This window comes from Saccopteryx leptura, chromosome 8, assembly GCF_036850995.1.
Source record: "Saccopteryx leptura isolate mSacLep1 chromosome 8, mSacLep1_pri_phased_curated, whole genome shotgun sequence".
Lineage (NCBI taxonomy): Eukaryota > Metazoa > Chordata > Mammalia > Chiroptera > Emballonuridae > Saccopteryx > Saccopteryx leptura.
The window spans coordinates 88,928,118-88,942,531 of NC_089510.1; the positions used below are offsets into that span (position 1 = coordinate 88,928,118).

A 14,414-nucleotide genomic window follows, 5' to 3' on the forward strand; every position below is an offset into this window, starting at 1 on the left:
GATGGGGAGGCAGTCGGACAGACTCCTGCATGCGCCTGACTGGGGTCCACCTGGCATGCCTACCGGGGGGAATGCTCTGCCCATCTGGGATGTTGCTCTGTTACAACCGGAGCCACTCTGGTGACTGGGGTGGAGGCCATGGGGCCATCCTTAGTGCCCAGGGTGGATTTGCTCCGGTGGAGCCTTGGCTGCGGGCGGGAGGAGAGAGACGAAGAGGAAGGAGAGGGGGAGGAGTGGAGAGGTAGATGGGCGCTTCTCCTGTGTGCTCTGGCCGGGAATCGAACCCGGGAATTCTGCACACCAGGCCAATGACTCTGACAGGTCTACCATATCATGCTTTTTACTTTAAAAAAAAAAAAAATTTAAATTTATATTTCTTTTGATTACTGATGAACAGGAGACACCAAATCTTTTTCGCCTGCAAACTACTACTTTTCTTTATTAGATCTAGCTAATAACACTGTTCTGTCTTTTTCCCAAATAGCTCCAGATATATGGAAAAGATTTATATAGGCGGATGGGGATCCTCAAACCCCTCAGCGAGATCTTCTGAGAATGGCTTTTAAGATACCTAGAGGCAGAAAAAGCCCAATAGAGATCAAGGGAACTACCAGCTTTTAGGATACACCCTTAAAGGCTCCAACACCCCAAAGGGGTCTCATAGGATGCCATCTGGGTCCTGCTTCAATAGTGGAAAGGAAGGTCATTGAGCTAAAGCCTGCCAGGCTTACACGCCTCTGCTGTGAGGAAACAGGGACACTGGAAGGTGGGCTTCCCCCTCGCTCCTCTAAGGGAGGGTTCAGTCTCTTCCAGCCCTGCTCCAGCCTCCTATGACCTAACCTGGCCCAGAAAGCTGGGGTTTGCCACTGAAGGCTGAAGGTGTCCAGGGCCGTCAGCCCCATCTATGACACTGTGGACGAGCCTAGGGTATTTCTTCCAAGAAGCAGGTAAACTGATCTCATTCACACAAGGGCCACTTAACTATGTCTTGCCTGAATAGTCAGGTTTTTTATTCTTCCCTCAAAGATCTCTGTTGTGGGTGTTGATAGTCCTAATTTCTGCTGCTTTGCTTAATACATAGTGTTTCCTTTATCCCTCCTACCTCAATGCCCCACTCATATTTCAGGCTGGGACCTACTCCTAATTTAGAGCTCTCTTTCCTCCTTTTGCCAACTGATATTATGAATTTATCTTTGCCACCCAGCTTAGTGTATCCCAAGGTTCTCTTTACCAGGCCACAGTCACAGAGCTCCAGGGAAAAGCAACCTGGTCTCAACTCTCCAGGCAGAGGAGAACAGAAGCTCCATATCTACGCATGCTGCAAATGGCTTTTTCCAGTCTACCTGAATCATTACCAGCTAGAAGCAGCGGTTATTGGGACTTGGACATGAGCTGCAAAGTATAGAATGGTGACAACAATTCCAGTGCCATGCTGACTTTTCCTATGGGGAACTTTCCTGGACTCCTGCTCCCTGTGACAGCTCCTAACAAACTGAACTGTGGTTGGGTTGCATTTTTCAGGGATTTGGCATGGTGATAGGGCCAACTTGGACTTGGGGAACATGTTAAGGACACTACTCTTTTAGGGATTCTTGTTGTATTGGCCAAGAGTTTGCTTAAAGGCTTTTAATCACTGTAAAAAAAATAGAGGACTGGATGAAGAAGATGGGGCACATATACACCATGGTATATTATTCAGCTAGGAGAAATGGTGACATCGGATCACTCATAGAGGAATGGTGGAGTCTTGGTAGCATTGTGCGGGGTGAAATAAGCGAATCAGAAAAAACAGGAACTGCAGGATTCCATACATTGGTGGGACATAAAAGCGAGACTAAGAGGCATGGACAGGAGTGTGGTGGCTATGGGGGTGGGGGGAGGGAAGGAGGGAGAGGGGGAGGGGGAGGGGTACAGAGAGAACTGGATGGAGGGTGGCGGAGGATGATCTCTCTTCGGGTGATGGGTATGCAACAGAACTAAATGACAAGATAACCTGGAAATGTTTTCTTTGAATGTATGTACCCTGATTTATTGATGTCACCCCATTAAAATAAAAATTAAAAAAAAAAAAAAAAGAAAGCAATCAATGAACAGCTAAGGTGTCACAATGAAAAACTGATGGTTGATGCTTCTCATCTCTCTCCAATTCTGTCTGTCCCTATCTATCCCTCTCTCTGTCTCTGTAAAAATAAATAAATAAAATAAATAAATAAAACCTACCCAGGTAAAAATATAACACTTAAAAAAATAAAACACTTTAGTTCTTGCTAAAGAGTTTTAGCTTTACTGATGTAATATACATAAATTTATAAACAAAACCCAGAAACTATATTTAAAGTAGAAGCCAGCTGAACAACATGTATTCTACTTTATTTGGTTCAGCAGACATGGCTGAATAATTTCAATTAGAAAAATATTTTCTTTCAGAAATATCAAGATGTAACATTTATTTGAAATTTTCTTCTATTGGTATCATTATGATACAGGAACTGCCCTGGAAAATGGTTTTAAAGACAATGAAATTAAAAATTAAGTCTGCTGCTACTGAAGTATTGTGTGATTATAGTTTCTATGAATTGTTTAGACAAGCTAATTAAAACAGTATTAGTGGAGAAAATATTTCTATTGAAAGAAAAAAAATTAGGTCAAAATCAAACCTCTGCCATTTAAATCTGATAATTATCAGATTCCTTGTGGAATGCCTCTAATTAACATGTATAGTATGTAAAGTGAAAACACCATTAAGCTACATTAAGAAATGTAAATTTTTTTTTTAAAAAGAGAAACTGGATTTGAGACTCCCTCCCTCCTGTTCTGCACTGATCTACTGTGACTACACATTCTAGTCACTGACATTCGTTTCTGTGTGATGATGTTAGAAAAGTTCTGTTTTTTTCTCATGACTGAGTTCAGTCTACTTCAGGTACTGTAGAGTTGTGTTGCTGATATTGCCATTTGCTGGTAGCTTGTCAATATTTGCTTTTCTACTTCCTTCGTCCATTCTTCCCTCACCGACTCCCTACTTGCCCTCTTTTTGAATTTGATCTTATAAATAACCCTTCTGATAGCCAGTGAAAGTAATCACTTTTGGAATTTTTAGGTTACATTTCCACTCGCTATGTATTTATTTATTTATTTTTTTATTGATTTGAGAAAGGGAAAGAAGGAGAGAGTGAGAGACAGAAACATTGATCTGTTCCTGTATGGGCCCTGACCAGGGATTGAACCCAGAACCCTCTAACCCAGTGGTCCCCAACCTTTTTGGGGCCACGGACCGGTTTAATGTAAGAAAATATTTTCATGGACCGGCTTTTAGGGTGGGACGGATAAATGTTATCACGTGACCAAGACAAGCGTCAGGAGTGAGTCTTAGACGGATGTAACAGAGGGAATCTGGTTATTTTTTAAAAATAAAACATCGTTCAGACTTAAATATAAATAAAACAGAAATAATGTAAGTTATTTATTCTTTCTCTGCAGACTGGTACCAAATGGCCCATGGACCGGTACCGGTCCGCGGCCCAGGGGTTGGGGACCACTGCTGTAACCAACTGAGCTATCCACCCAGGACAACTATGTACGTTAATAACTATGATTCCTTTATAAGTCTTGCTGTGAATAATATGTAATTTCCAATTCAAGATATCAGTTGTGAGATACTCCTTTGTGTTATGTACTACTAAGGAAGGATAAATCACTGTCAAACTATGACACATTGAATAAAAAGATTAAACTCACATGAAACATGTCTTTCAGACTTATTTAAACAAATTTTATTATATAGCATGCTTATGTCTATTTTACATTAAATATATAAGCAAAATAACTATGTTTTCAAAACACAGAGTGCAACTCAGAGGCCTTTTCTGACGCCTGGTCGCCCAAACCTCTGGGTGCACCACTGGCTTCAGCGCTGAGAGCCCCTGGGGTCAGCCATGCCCAGTGCGACTTTTGTCTCGGGGCTTTCTTCTAAGCTACTGACACCACTTCTACAACTTTTGAAACTGGCATTTTTATCTTACAAAAAAAAAATCAATGCAAGTTTCTCGGACAATACTCAGGGTTTACAATGCTTCCTAACATAATTATCATGATTCTTTTTCAAATGGTTTGTAGACTAAGAAGCCAAGGGATTAGTTAGACAAGATCACTGCATGCACAGGCAGCGTCAGCTATCGTCATGACTTCTAGCTTTAGCAGCAATTGTAAAAAAGCCACTGTTCACTCCATTTTTATAAATGTTAAAAGTGATACACTATAGTAGAGCTGAAATATGGTAGTGTTAATGCTAATAAGTTGCTTTTCATAAATGACTGTTATGTGTCAAATACTAATATTCTTTATATACATTATATTAATAAATCATTAATATAATTCTATAAAGTAGGTCTTATTTAAATATATAGTTAAAAATTAAACAATCTGTTCCAAGGCAGACATTAGTAAGTGGTAGATGTAGTTTTTAAAATTGGTTCTCTGTCGTTCCACGCCCATATTTTCTTTCATTGATATCTAGTTATAAATAAACAGAAAATACCAAAAGAGGGGAGCCACTCAATCATATGGCGTAAGATAATCTCTCCATCAACAATTTCCCTTGAATAATTGACATAGCGAGGGGCAATTGTGTGAACAAATGTCAGGTTTATATATTTGTAAATTATCACAGAACTTTCAGAAAAGGAGATAAAATATTGTGTATTTGAGGAAGAGAGAAAACTGCTATATCAGCTACAAGCTACAATGACAGCAGAGGAAAGATTTTCTGGAACATGCCATATGTCACAAATAACCACTTAATTTTTTCCCAAATAAATAAAACCTCTGCAATTTTCAAAGAGAAGAAAAATTTATCTATACTTAATGTATAAAAAAGTGAATTTGGACAAAGGAAGGTGCATGTTTTACTTGATTTGGTTTTATTTTGATTTTTTCATTAATTAAACATTCTTTTCACAAATCCATGGATCTATCTCAGCAAAATCAAACCAATATGAACATAATGGGTCTTTAGCTGAAGCTTATTTATACTTATTTAAACTGTCTTCTATACTTTGAACCAAAGTAGTTAATAAAAACATTAAATGATTCTTGTGTGCAAACGTCTCTGGCTCCTCAGCAGACACAGATTCTCCCAGAGCTGTCCGTGCGCTTGGAGAGGAGTCAGCACTCCAAACCACACTGCAGACATTAAACAGAGCAACGGGCTAAGTACCATCATCTCTGCATTTGCATTCTCAGAACGAAATACAGAAAAAAAGCTTCTTGACATTGTCTGTGGCAATAATTTTTTTGAATGACATCAAAAGCACAGGTGACAACAACAAAAATAAAAAGTGGGATGTCATCAAACTAAAAAGCTTCTGTACAGCAAAGGAAACCATCAACAAAATGAAAAGGTAAAAGAGGAAATAATATTTGCACACCATGTATATGATAGGGATTAATCTCTAAAATATATAGGATGTAAAATCAGTATCTTGAAGAGTTATATGCACTCCCATGTTTATTGTAAGATTATTCATAACAGTCCAGATATGAAAACAACCTAAGTGTTCATCAATGTATGAATGGATAAAGAAAATGTAATATATATAATCCTTATGTAATATATGTGTGTGTGTATATATATATATATCTGTATATGTATACATATATAAATACAAAAACAAACAGGTATTAGTCAGCCATGAAAAAAAGGGAAATCCTGCCATTCTGAGACATTGTGCTGAAGTGAAATAAGCTAGACAGAGAACAGCAAATACTGAATGGTCTCACTCAGAATGTGGAATCTAAAAAATGAGCAGAACTCATGGAAACAGAGTAAAATGGTGGTTGCCAGGAGCTGCTGTTTTGGGAAAAATGAGTGATATTGGTTAATGGGTACATACTTTCAGTTATAATATGAATAAGTTCTGAGGATATAATTTATTGCATGGTGAGTATATTTATGAATATTATATTGCATATTTAAATTTGCTAAGAGAGGAAATTTCACCACACAGCACAAAACAGTAACTATATGTTAATTTGACTGTGGTAATCATTTACAATGGGTATACATATTAAGTCATCACATTGTACATTTTAGATAAATACACTTTTATTTGTCAGCTATATCTCAATAAAGCTGGAAAAAAGATTTAATTTAAAAACAAACATAAATAATTGTTATTGCTTTCTTCCTCAAAAAATATGCATTTAAAAAGAAAATGAAACTAAACCATAAAATGTTCCTTTTTCAATAGAAAAGTATTGCAGAAACTATAAACAAAGTTGAACAATAGGAAAAACTTTGTACTATAAAGTATTCTATTTTAAGCACTCTATTAACATATTAATAACAAGATTTTATTTAAGGGACATCTAAATTGTATTGAAATATATTAAGGTAAACATTCTGAATGGTAGAATCAAATCTTTTATTAGCAAAAAAAATAGTATTTTGGGCTTTATTTGTGTATAATGATGTTGACTTTTTCTTATAGGGTGACTAGTAGAAATGCAGACCTAGCAAATATATAATACTTAACAAGTAGCAATACAGTAATGAAGAATATCACAAACTCAGAGTAACATTCTGACTCAGCATCAGTTAGCCTAAACTGTATATACATTATATGAACACAGTTCAAATGAAAACAGCACTATTCTATAATAACCTCAGCATTATGAATAAACTTTAAGTTGTCTGAGAATATAAGTTGTAAAAGATTCATTGTTAAGTATTGTGTCCTTGGGTATTTATAAATTCTTTTGTGGGCTTTGCTTATAAATGTCTCTATATTTTTTAAAGAATATATTTCAAGTGTTCTCATATACAGAGGAAGTTTGCATTTTTCCACATTATGTAATAGGGAAGATGCATTCACATAAAACCATTTTTTCCTCATTTTGTATAAGTGCATTGCATTTTTAATATAGACTACGTTCCATCCCCTAAATCTCTCCAAGCTGTATGAATACTGCACTTTCCTGTTTCACATCTTCATGTTGTCAGACATGTACATCTTATGTGAAATGTAGTTTTGCTACCAATCTGAGTCCATGGCCCAACAGCAATGGCATCTCCTGAAGCTCGTCAGAAATACAGGTTCTCGGGTCCCACCCCACACCTACTAGATGAGAACCTGCTTTACGATCCCCAGGTAATACTAATGCACAGAAAGTTTGAGAAGCACTGATTTCGGATATCACTGATTGACCTAATTTTCTATAAATGAACTCTATCTAAACAGCTAGTATATAAGTGTTGCACATGCATTCTTTATTTAGCAATATTCAGGATTTAGTGTATAACAAAATTACCAAGGAAATTTGTGGAAAAAAGCAGATTTTCAAGTTTTTCTTCAGAGTTCAAAATTCAATAGGTCAAGGGTCAGACCTGGTTTTCCCAAACCACAACTCTCCTGAATCAACTTGAAGTTTACAATAATATCAATTCTTGTTAACAGCTCGAAATCATAGCAAAATTCCTAACACAAGAATGTGACATCCAAATTGTTTCTGTTAGGTTTTAAAATGTTTTGAACTTTCTCTGAAACTGTTAATCACAAAATCAAAATTTTAGTATTATGTGCCTAGTTCCATTCATAGATATGATGAAATCATTCTTTCTTTTTTCTCACCAGCCCCAAATAGTACCACTATTTCAGCCAATGAATAACAATTTACTAGAGACCTGCCATGATTGGAATTACTTATTTCTTGTTCTAGAAAATAAGACAAATATGATTTGCAAAGTACTTATAACTCTCCAGATGTCTCAAACAAATGCACCTGGGACCATCAGGTAACCAGTGAGAGGAACAAAAATGGGGTACCCTAATTATAGAACGTAAACACCTTCTACACAGAACAAACAAGAACACCTCTGTGGGTAGAATTCAGCCCACGCCTTGCTACATTCTGGAGCTAGTATCTGTATTAGCACGTTTTGTTCTAGTTAGTTATCTGGTCTCATACATACTTTTTATCTTTATTATTATTTTTATTATTCATTTGCTTGCATGGTTTACTCTGGGACTTTTAAGACTTGGTTGTACTTCAGATTTTACTTGCAGCAGCAAAACGTGCTGATATACCAGGCTTGTCTACATCAGGCTTCTGAAGCCAAGTGGGATTTTAAAGGCATGGTCAATAAACCATAGCTATAAGCTACAGGTTTGCATACCCTATTCTTTTCTTAACTAGTTTTGTTATGGAGCCATACAGAAGATGTTCAGTTTGCATTCTTTTATATTACACTATACACCGTCTTCAGAAAAAAAAACAACACAGAATTTTTGTGGCATACTGTCTCCATCTCACTTGTCACTGCTTGACATGTATAAGTGTCCAGTGCCAATTTACTTGGGTGCCTTGAGTCTACATGATTGCAAAAGATTTGAGACATACACAAACCTCTTTGTGTCCAAATTTCACCTAGAGGTATCTTTGTATAACAACTTCTAAAATAAAAACCAGCTGTTCACACGGTCACTATGTCCTTTTATTTTAAATACCAGCACAACACATACAATGGCATGCCAAGACTATTACCTCAATAATACTGATAATGTTCCTTGACAAGCTGGCTTATAATTTACATACATTGTTTTTATCTAGAGTTATTTTAAATATTATCTTAAGATATGTTGTAAAACATAAATCTTAACTATATACCAGTCACAGATACAATATGCTTAAGTTACTATTTTTCTTGTTATTTAAGTGAAATGATTTAAAGCTCCTCAAAATCATGTCCATTTGAGTTCATTGTTTCAGGATGCATGACTCGTCCCATGAATAGGATTGTACCTGCATTAGGTTGGAAGTGAACAAAACGGGATAAACAAAAAAATATTTGTATTTAAAAAAGATAATTATCTACTTGCTTATGACCTAGCTAACAATAAAATATAAATATATTATTTTCATTTTTAAAATATCAAACACTAGAAATTATCTGATAAACAATGTGGAAAAAATGTTCTAAATTAAAAAAAACTTTTTCTTTTTAACCTATTAAACAAGCTCTGTCCTCATAACAGACTTACCTGTCCTCCTATTCCTGATAAGAAAGAAAAATGGATGGTCGAAAATAACTTGAGGATACAGCACAGCCATCCTACTAATTGCAATCATTCCTACAGTGCAGAGAGAGAGAGTAATTACATGTCTGTGGATATGCGGGATTAATGAGCAAGTTCTCCAAACCATCTATATTTAATGTAAAGGCAATGGTTTACAGAAAACATGATTTTTAAAGACTTAAAGAGAGAAAAATTATAAAGGTGCTAACATTTCTACTTGATTTTAAAGACACACACACACACACACACACACACACACACACACACAACCATACACAATTTCCTATCTCTAAACTCAACAAAATAATAGGACAATTTATTCTGTCTCTTATAAAACATTTGGCCTCAATCTCAGATAAATACTTATGTCTACTAAAATGATTTTTCAGTTAAAGGAAGAGAGAAGAAAAAAACCTTTAAAATACTAACACAGGTTTTCTTTCTTTTTTTATGCTTTCAAATCATTATTTCTTTTGTCTGAAATGGGTATTTTTACATAGCAAGTCCCCAGTTTTCTAGAAGTAGCCAGAATAACAGTGTCTGAAGGGAAAATATAGCATGGAGAGACTCAATGTGTCTCCTACAGCTGGGAAACTGAATTCCTGTGAGAACCTTATTAGGAATGATCGATTTATACTTGCTGCAGGGTGATTCAATTGTCAGAAAAAGGTCACTATTAAATTATGTAAGTTTTAAGCTTTCTTGATGCGTGAGACTATTGTACTTCTGTTTCTTTCCGAAAATACTGTTTTAACTGGTGCTATCCTTTTAATAGACAAATTTATGCAAAGGTAGAAATAATGTATGCAAATGTGATGTGTTACATTTTATGAGAGGTGATGGTAGAATTGTGACTTAAATTTGATGATAAAATTGAAACAAATCCACTCAAATAAAAGGAGGAAAATGAAGTAATAGAAAACGCATTCTCACTTAAGTAGGGAAGTCAGAATGATGAAAATGATCAAGGACATTTGCCATTTTGCTGTGGACAGTTTATGTCAAATTTTTAAAATCGAAAGATTTCACTGACAAGCTTATAAAGTAACTTCCATGAGTAATTAAGTAGGAAGAAAAATGTTTACATGGGCAGCAGGGAAATATTTAAGGTACTGAATAAAACAGGCAGCACAGCAGGTAAGTCTACTCTCCGGAGCTGATGGTGTCCTCCTGCCTCTCACTGGAGAGGGCACAGGAGATGGGAGCTGCCCACGGGGACCCTGGGCTGAGTGCGCACTTCACAGCCTATTTAGGAAGTCCCAGCTGCTTCAGCGTTACCTAGACTTCTACTTTAGAGCAGAGCCAGAAGTTAATTTTTTGCCTTGGTTCCAAAAATGCCCCACCCACCTACCCAAGATTGTTTCAAAAACACAAATCTAGAAATGGTGAGAAGATTTTAGAAAACAACTTGGCACCTGAGGTGGCCGCAGCCTCGGAGCCTTCTTCATTAACCTCGATGAGGGACTTGTGAATTGCTTTAGAAAGGAAAATATCTTTGTTATCTGCAAAAACAAGACAACAGAAGCATTTCTTTAGTATCAGATATAGAGCATTTTACCCTTTTGTTGAAAGGAATTAAAAACTCTAAGAGGTATAATATACTGATATATGATATAAACATACGTAATGATATAAAAACATAAGACATAATGTGATAAGACTACATTTATGATTTGAGAGAGCCATCAAAGATATGTATTCTGATTAGTTCTCATTTTTAGTCTCTTGTTATTTTTCCCTTTATTTTTATTAGACATTTTCCCATTGTTTCTTTTTTATGTTGCCAGAAAAAAAAGTGGGTACTGGTTCTGTTTAAATAGCAACTTCAAATTAGTTTGTAACTTAATATAAAAACATCTTACACATTGCATTCTAATTTGAAATTTAAAACCACAAAATTAAGACAGGTAGAAATCCAGATATATCCTGAATAAGAAGTTTTAAAAAAATCTAATCTCTAATTACCAAGGTAATATAAATTTGTTGGCAAAGAAAAATAAAGATTTCTAAGTTGTAGACATGTGAATATGTAAAAAAGTTATTTTCCACTTCAGTTCATTGGTTTATCTGAGGATTACCTTAAAGTCAGAGGAAATAACACATTTTCAGCATCAGAAGGATTGTTTTTTCCTTTAAATTGTCTATTTATGCTTATTTTTAAAGTTATGGCTGTTACCTGCTAAATTGTGTTCTCTCAGAATTCATATGTTGAAGTCCTAACCTCCAAAACTCCAGAATGTGACTATATTTAGAAATAGACTCTTAAGTTAAAATGAGATCAGTAGAGTAGACCTTAACCCAATATGACTGGTGTTCTTATAAGAAAAAATTGGACACAGATAGGTACAGAGGAAAGATCGTGTGTTATAGTTAATTTTATGTATCAATTTGGTTGCAGATATTTGTCCAAATATATTTTGGATAATTCTGTAAAGATGTTTTCTAGATCAGATTAACATAAAATGGGTGGACTTTGAATAAAGCAAACTACTCTCACAATATGGGTGGACCTCATCCAATCCACGAAAGGCCTTAATAGAACAAAGACTATCCTCCTCTGAGCAAGAAAGAAGTCTGCCAGCTTATTGCCTTTGGACTTGAATTAAAATCTTTCTCTGGGTCTCCAGTCTTCTTGCCTACCCTCTAGACCAGTGGTAGTCAACCTGGTCCCAACCGCCTACTAGTGGGCATTCCAGCTTTCATGGTGGGTGGTAGTGGAGCAACCAAAGTATAAGTAAAAAGATAGATTTAACTAGAGTAAGTTGTTTTATAAGGATTTATTCTGCCAAACTTAGCGAAAATCTGACATAAAGTACTTGGTAAGTAATTATTATTATATGCTTTAACTTGCTGTCACTCTGCTTTATAAATTTTATAAAGTAAAGTTACTTCCCAACTTTATAAATCACCATTTCTGTGGAACCGGTGGGTGGTTAGAAAATTTAACTACTAACAGAGATACAAAAGTGGGAGGTAGGTATAAAAAGGTTGACTACCCCTGCTCTAGACTTTGGATTTCCAAAGTCTCCACATCGTGTGAGCCAATTCCTTAACCCCCCCTCATGCTCTCTCTGCCATGTTTTTTTCTCCCTCCCTTTTTTTCTCTTTCTCTCTCTTTTGTGACAGAGACAGAGAGATACATACATAGATACTTTATAGAAAAAGACAAAGATAGAAATTTTTCCTCTCGGTTTTGTTTCTCTGAAAAATTGTGGCAATGTGTGAAGCCATAGGGAGACAGCAGCCATCTACGAGTCAAGGAAAGAGGACTCAGAAGAGAACAACCCTGAAGACACCTTGATCTCCTACTTCAGCTTCCAAAACTATGACACAACAGATGTCCATTGCTCAAGCCACTCAGTCTATGGTATTTCATTCTGCAGTCCTAGCAAATTATAGCATTCAATCTTGGGTTTCCAATTTTCTCTCAAGATCAAACAAAACAAACAAATGATGTCTCAAATACAAAAATAAAAACAAAACACAAGGATGCAAGATAAAGAATTACTCAAGTTTGTAGTCTATTTCCTTTTTTCTATTCCAGGAGGTCTAATTCAAATTCAAGATAAATAATTTTGTTGCTGATGTCCAGCACCATTCAGTAAAAGCACAACTGAATTCTCATTAGACTATTTAGTAAGACTTTTTAAGCAACCAAGTCCTACCCTCAATGTACATTTATTTCCCTTTCAAGTTTTCAAAAACACATCATTATCTTCCATAGATAGGAAATGATGTCCAAAAATATTTTTGGTACATCTGTCATGCAGCACCTGCTTATTTTGAATAAGTCCCAAGACAGCTGAGTGACATTTCTGAATATACTTTTATAAGGGATATTATTTCCTTAGCTAATATTTAGTATTCAGATATAAGCACTGAATTATGAAATATTATATTTTCTCCCAGGATGCATTTGATGACTAGAAGAAAAATAAAAAGCAATTAAATTTTTACAATAAACAAATAATATTAGCTCCCTTAAATCTAGAAGACTGTTTCTAACAAATAAAGAGAAAAATGTAGTTTATATTTATAACTAGTCAAATTTATTTAGTTGGCAAACAAACACATAAATTTCAAGACAGTAAAATCTACCAGTAGTTAACTGATACTATATTATTTACAGACTGCCACCCACTTTCATCAGCCTGACAGTTAAGGGCAGGTCATCAACCAATATTATATTATGGCCCTTGATGCAAAAGTAACAGAACCCAGTTCTTAAATGGTAATGTGTGTGCATATTTCCAGCTAAGCCATCTTCAAATATTCTGAAGGGAATTCTCAAAGACATCATATATTTTAGCGACATCAATTTGCATCAAGGAAACTGGCTATAATAGCTCCTGAGCCTGACTAGCTGGTTCTATGTGGTACCTTGAAAGAAAGAATCTCATCCTTTCAAGTCTGATGTTGGTCCCAAGTGTACCCTTCTCTCCTCTAGTTATCTGTCCTTTCATATGTTCTTATTGACCCAAAGTGGCGGAGGTGGGTGGGACAGTGCAAGGTAGTGTGACAGAAGATCAAGAAGGCAAAGATGCTGAGAGTTCTTGCAAGGGACCTACTTATTTAAAATACAGGGAAATCTAAAATCAATAAATAGAGATTCCAATATGGTAATGAAGTAGGCAATGTTTCAACTGGCACCTCCCAGTACTAAATTGGATTACAACTTAACTTAAGAACAATCATCTTGAAAAACCAACTTTGGACTAAGGGAAGAGGAGTCACAGAAGAAGCTACACCGAGACTGGTAGGTAGGGTGGAAATGTGGAAAAGGCTGCCCTGCTCACAGGAGCAAGTGGCGGCTGAGGGTCCAGAGGGACTCTCACTGCAGGGAGGGTCACCCTGAGAGGTGTGGGTACTCAGCTCCAGGCCAGGAGTCCAGCCTAGATCCCAAGAGCCTAAAAGAGGTGCCCAGACAGCATTAGAAGGCGAAGAAAGCTCGGTTTCAGTCTGTGAGAAAGAGATAGAGCTCTTTGAGAAGCAGGCTCCGTCTTTAAGAACCAGCACAGAAAATCTTGTTCACAGCCACTTACCCGGAGCTCCCATGGAGGCAGAGCTGAGAGGACTAGAGTTTCATGAGGAGAGTGTCAACTTGGAGGCCCAGGGTGAGATACTGTGGGGGATGGCCACCAGAACCCCTGTGCTGAATCATTCTCCAATACGGCAGTCACTATCTCTCTTGGGCAGAGCAGTCCCTTCGGAGTGCCATCAGCCTGGGGAGAAGCAACTAACTGCTTTCACCCTTGGGAGTCTTTCCTTCCCCAGTAGAGGACAGGGGGTTGTTCTGAGAAGCCAGGAAGCAGGGGGCACATCAGTGACTCAGTTTTCTAG

At 36.5% G+C, this 14,414-nt stretch overlaps 1 protein-coding gene across 3 annotated transcripts in view; it reads right to left on the reverse strand.

Annotated features, from left to right (window-relative positions):
• Positions 1-8,469: 8,469 nt before the first annotated feature.
• SERPINI1 (serpin family I member 1) overlaps positions 8,470-14,414 on the reverse strand; it is a 115,990-nt gene continuing 110,045 nt past the window's right edge. For all 3 annotated transcript variants that reach the window (XM_066347225.1, XM_066347226.1, XM_066347224.1), the window contains exons 7-9: positions 10,490-10,576; positions 9,039-9,128; positions 8,470-8,799 (exon numbers count right to left, since the gene is read on the reverse strand). In XM_066347225.1, coding sequence (XP_066203322.1) covers positions 8,723-8,799; positions 9,039-9,128; positions 10,490-10,576 — 254 coding nt within the window. In that variant the 3' untranslated portion in view covers positions 8,470-8,722. The remainder of the gene's footprint in view (positions 8,800-9,038; positions 9,129-10,489; positions 10,577-14,414) is intronic.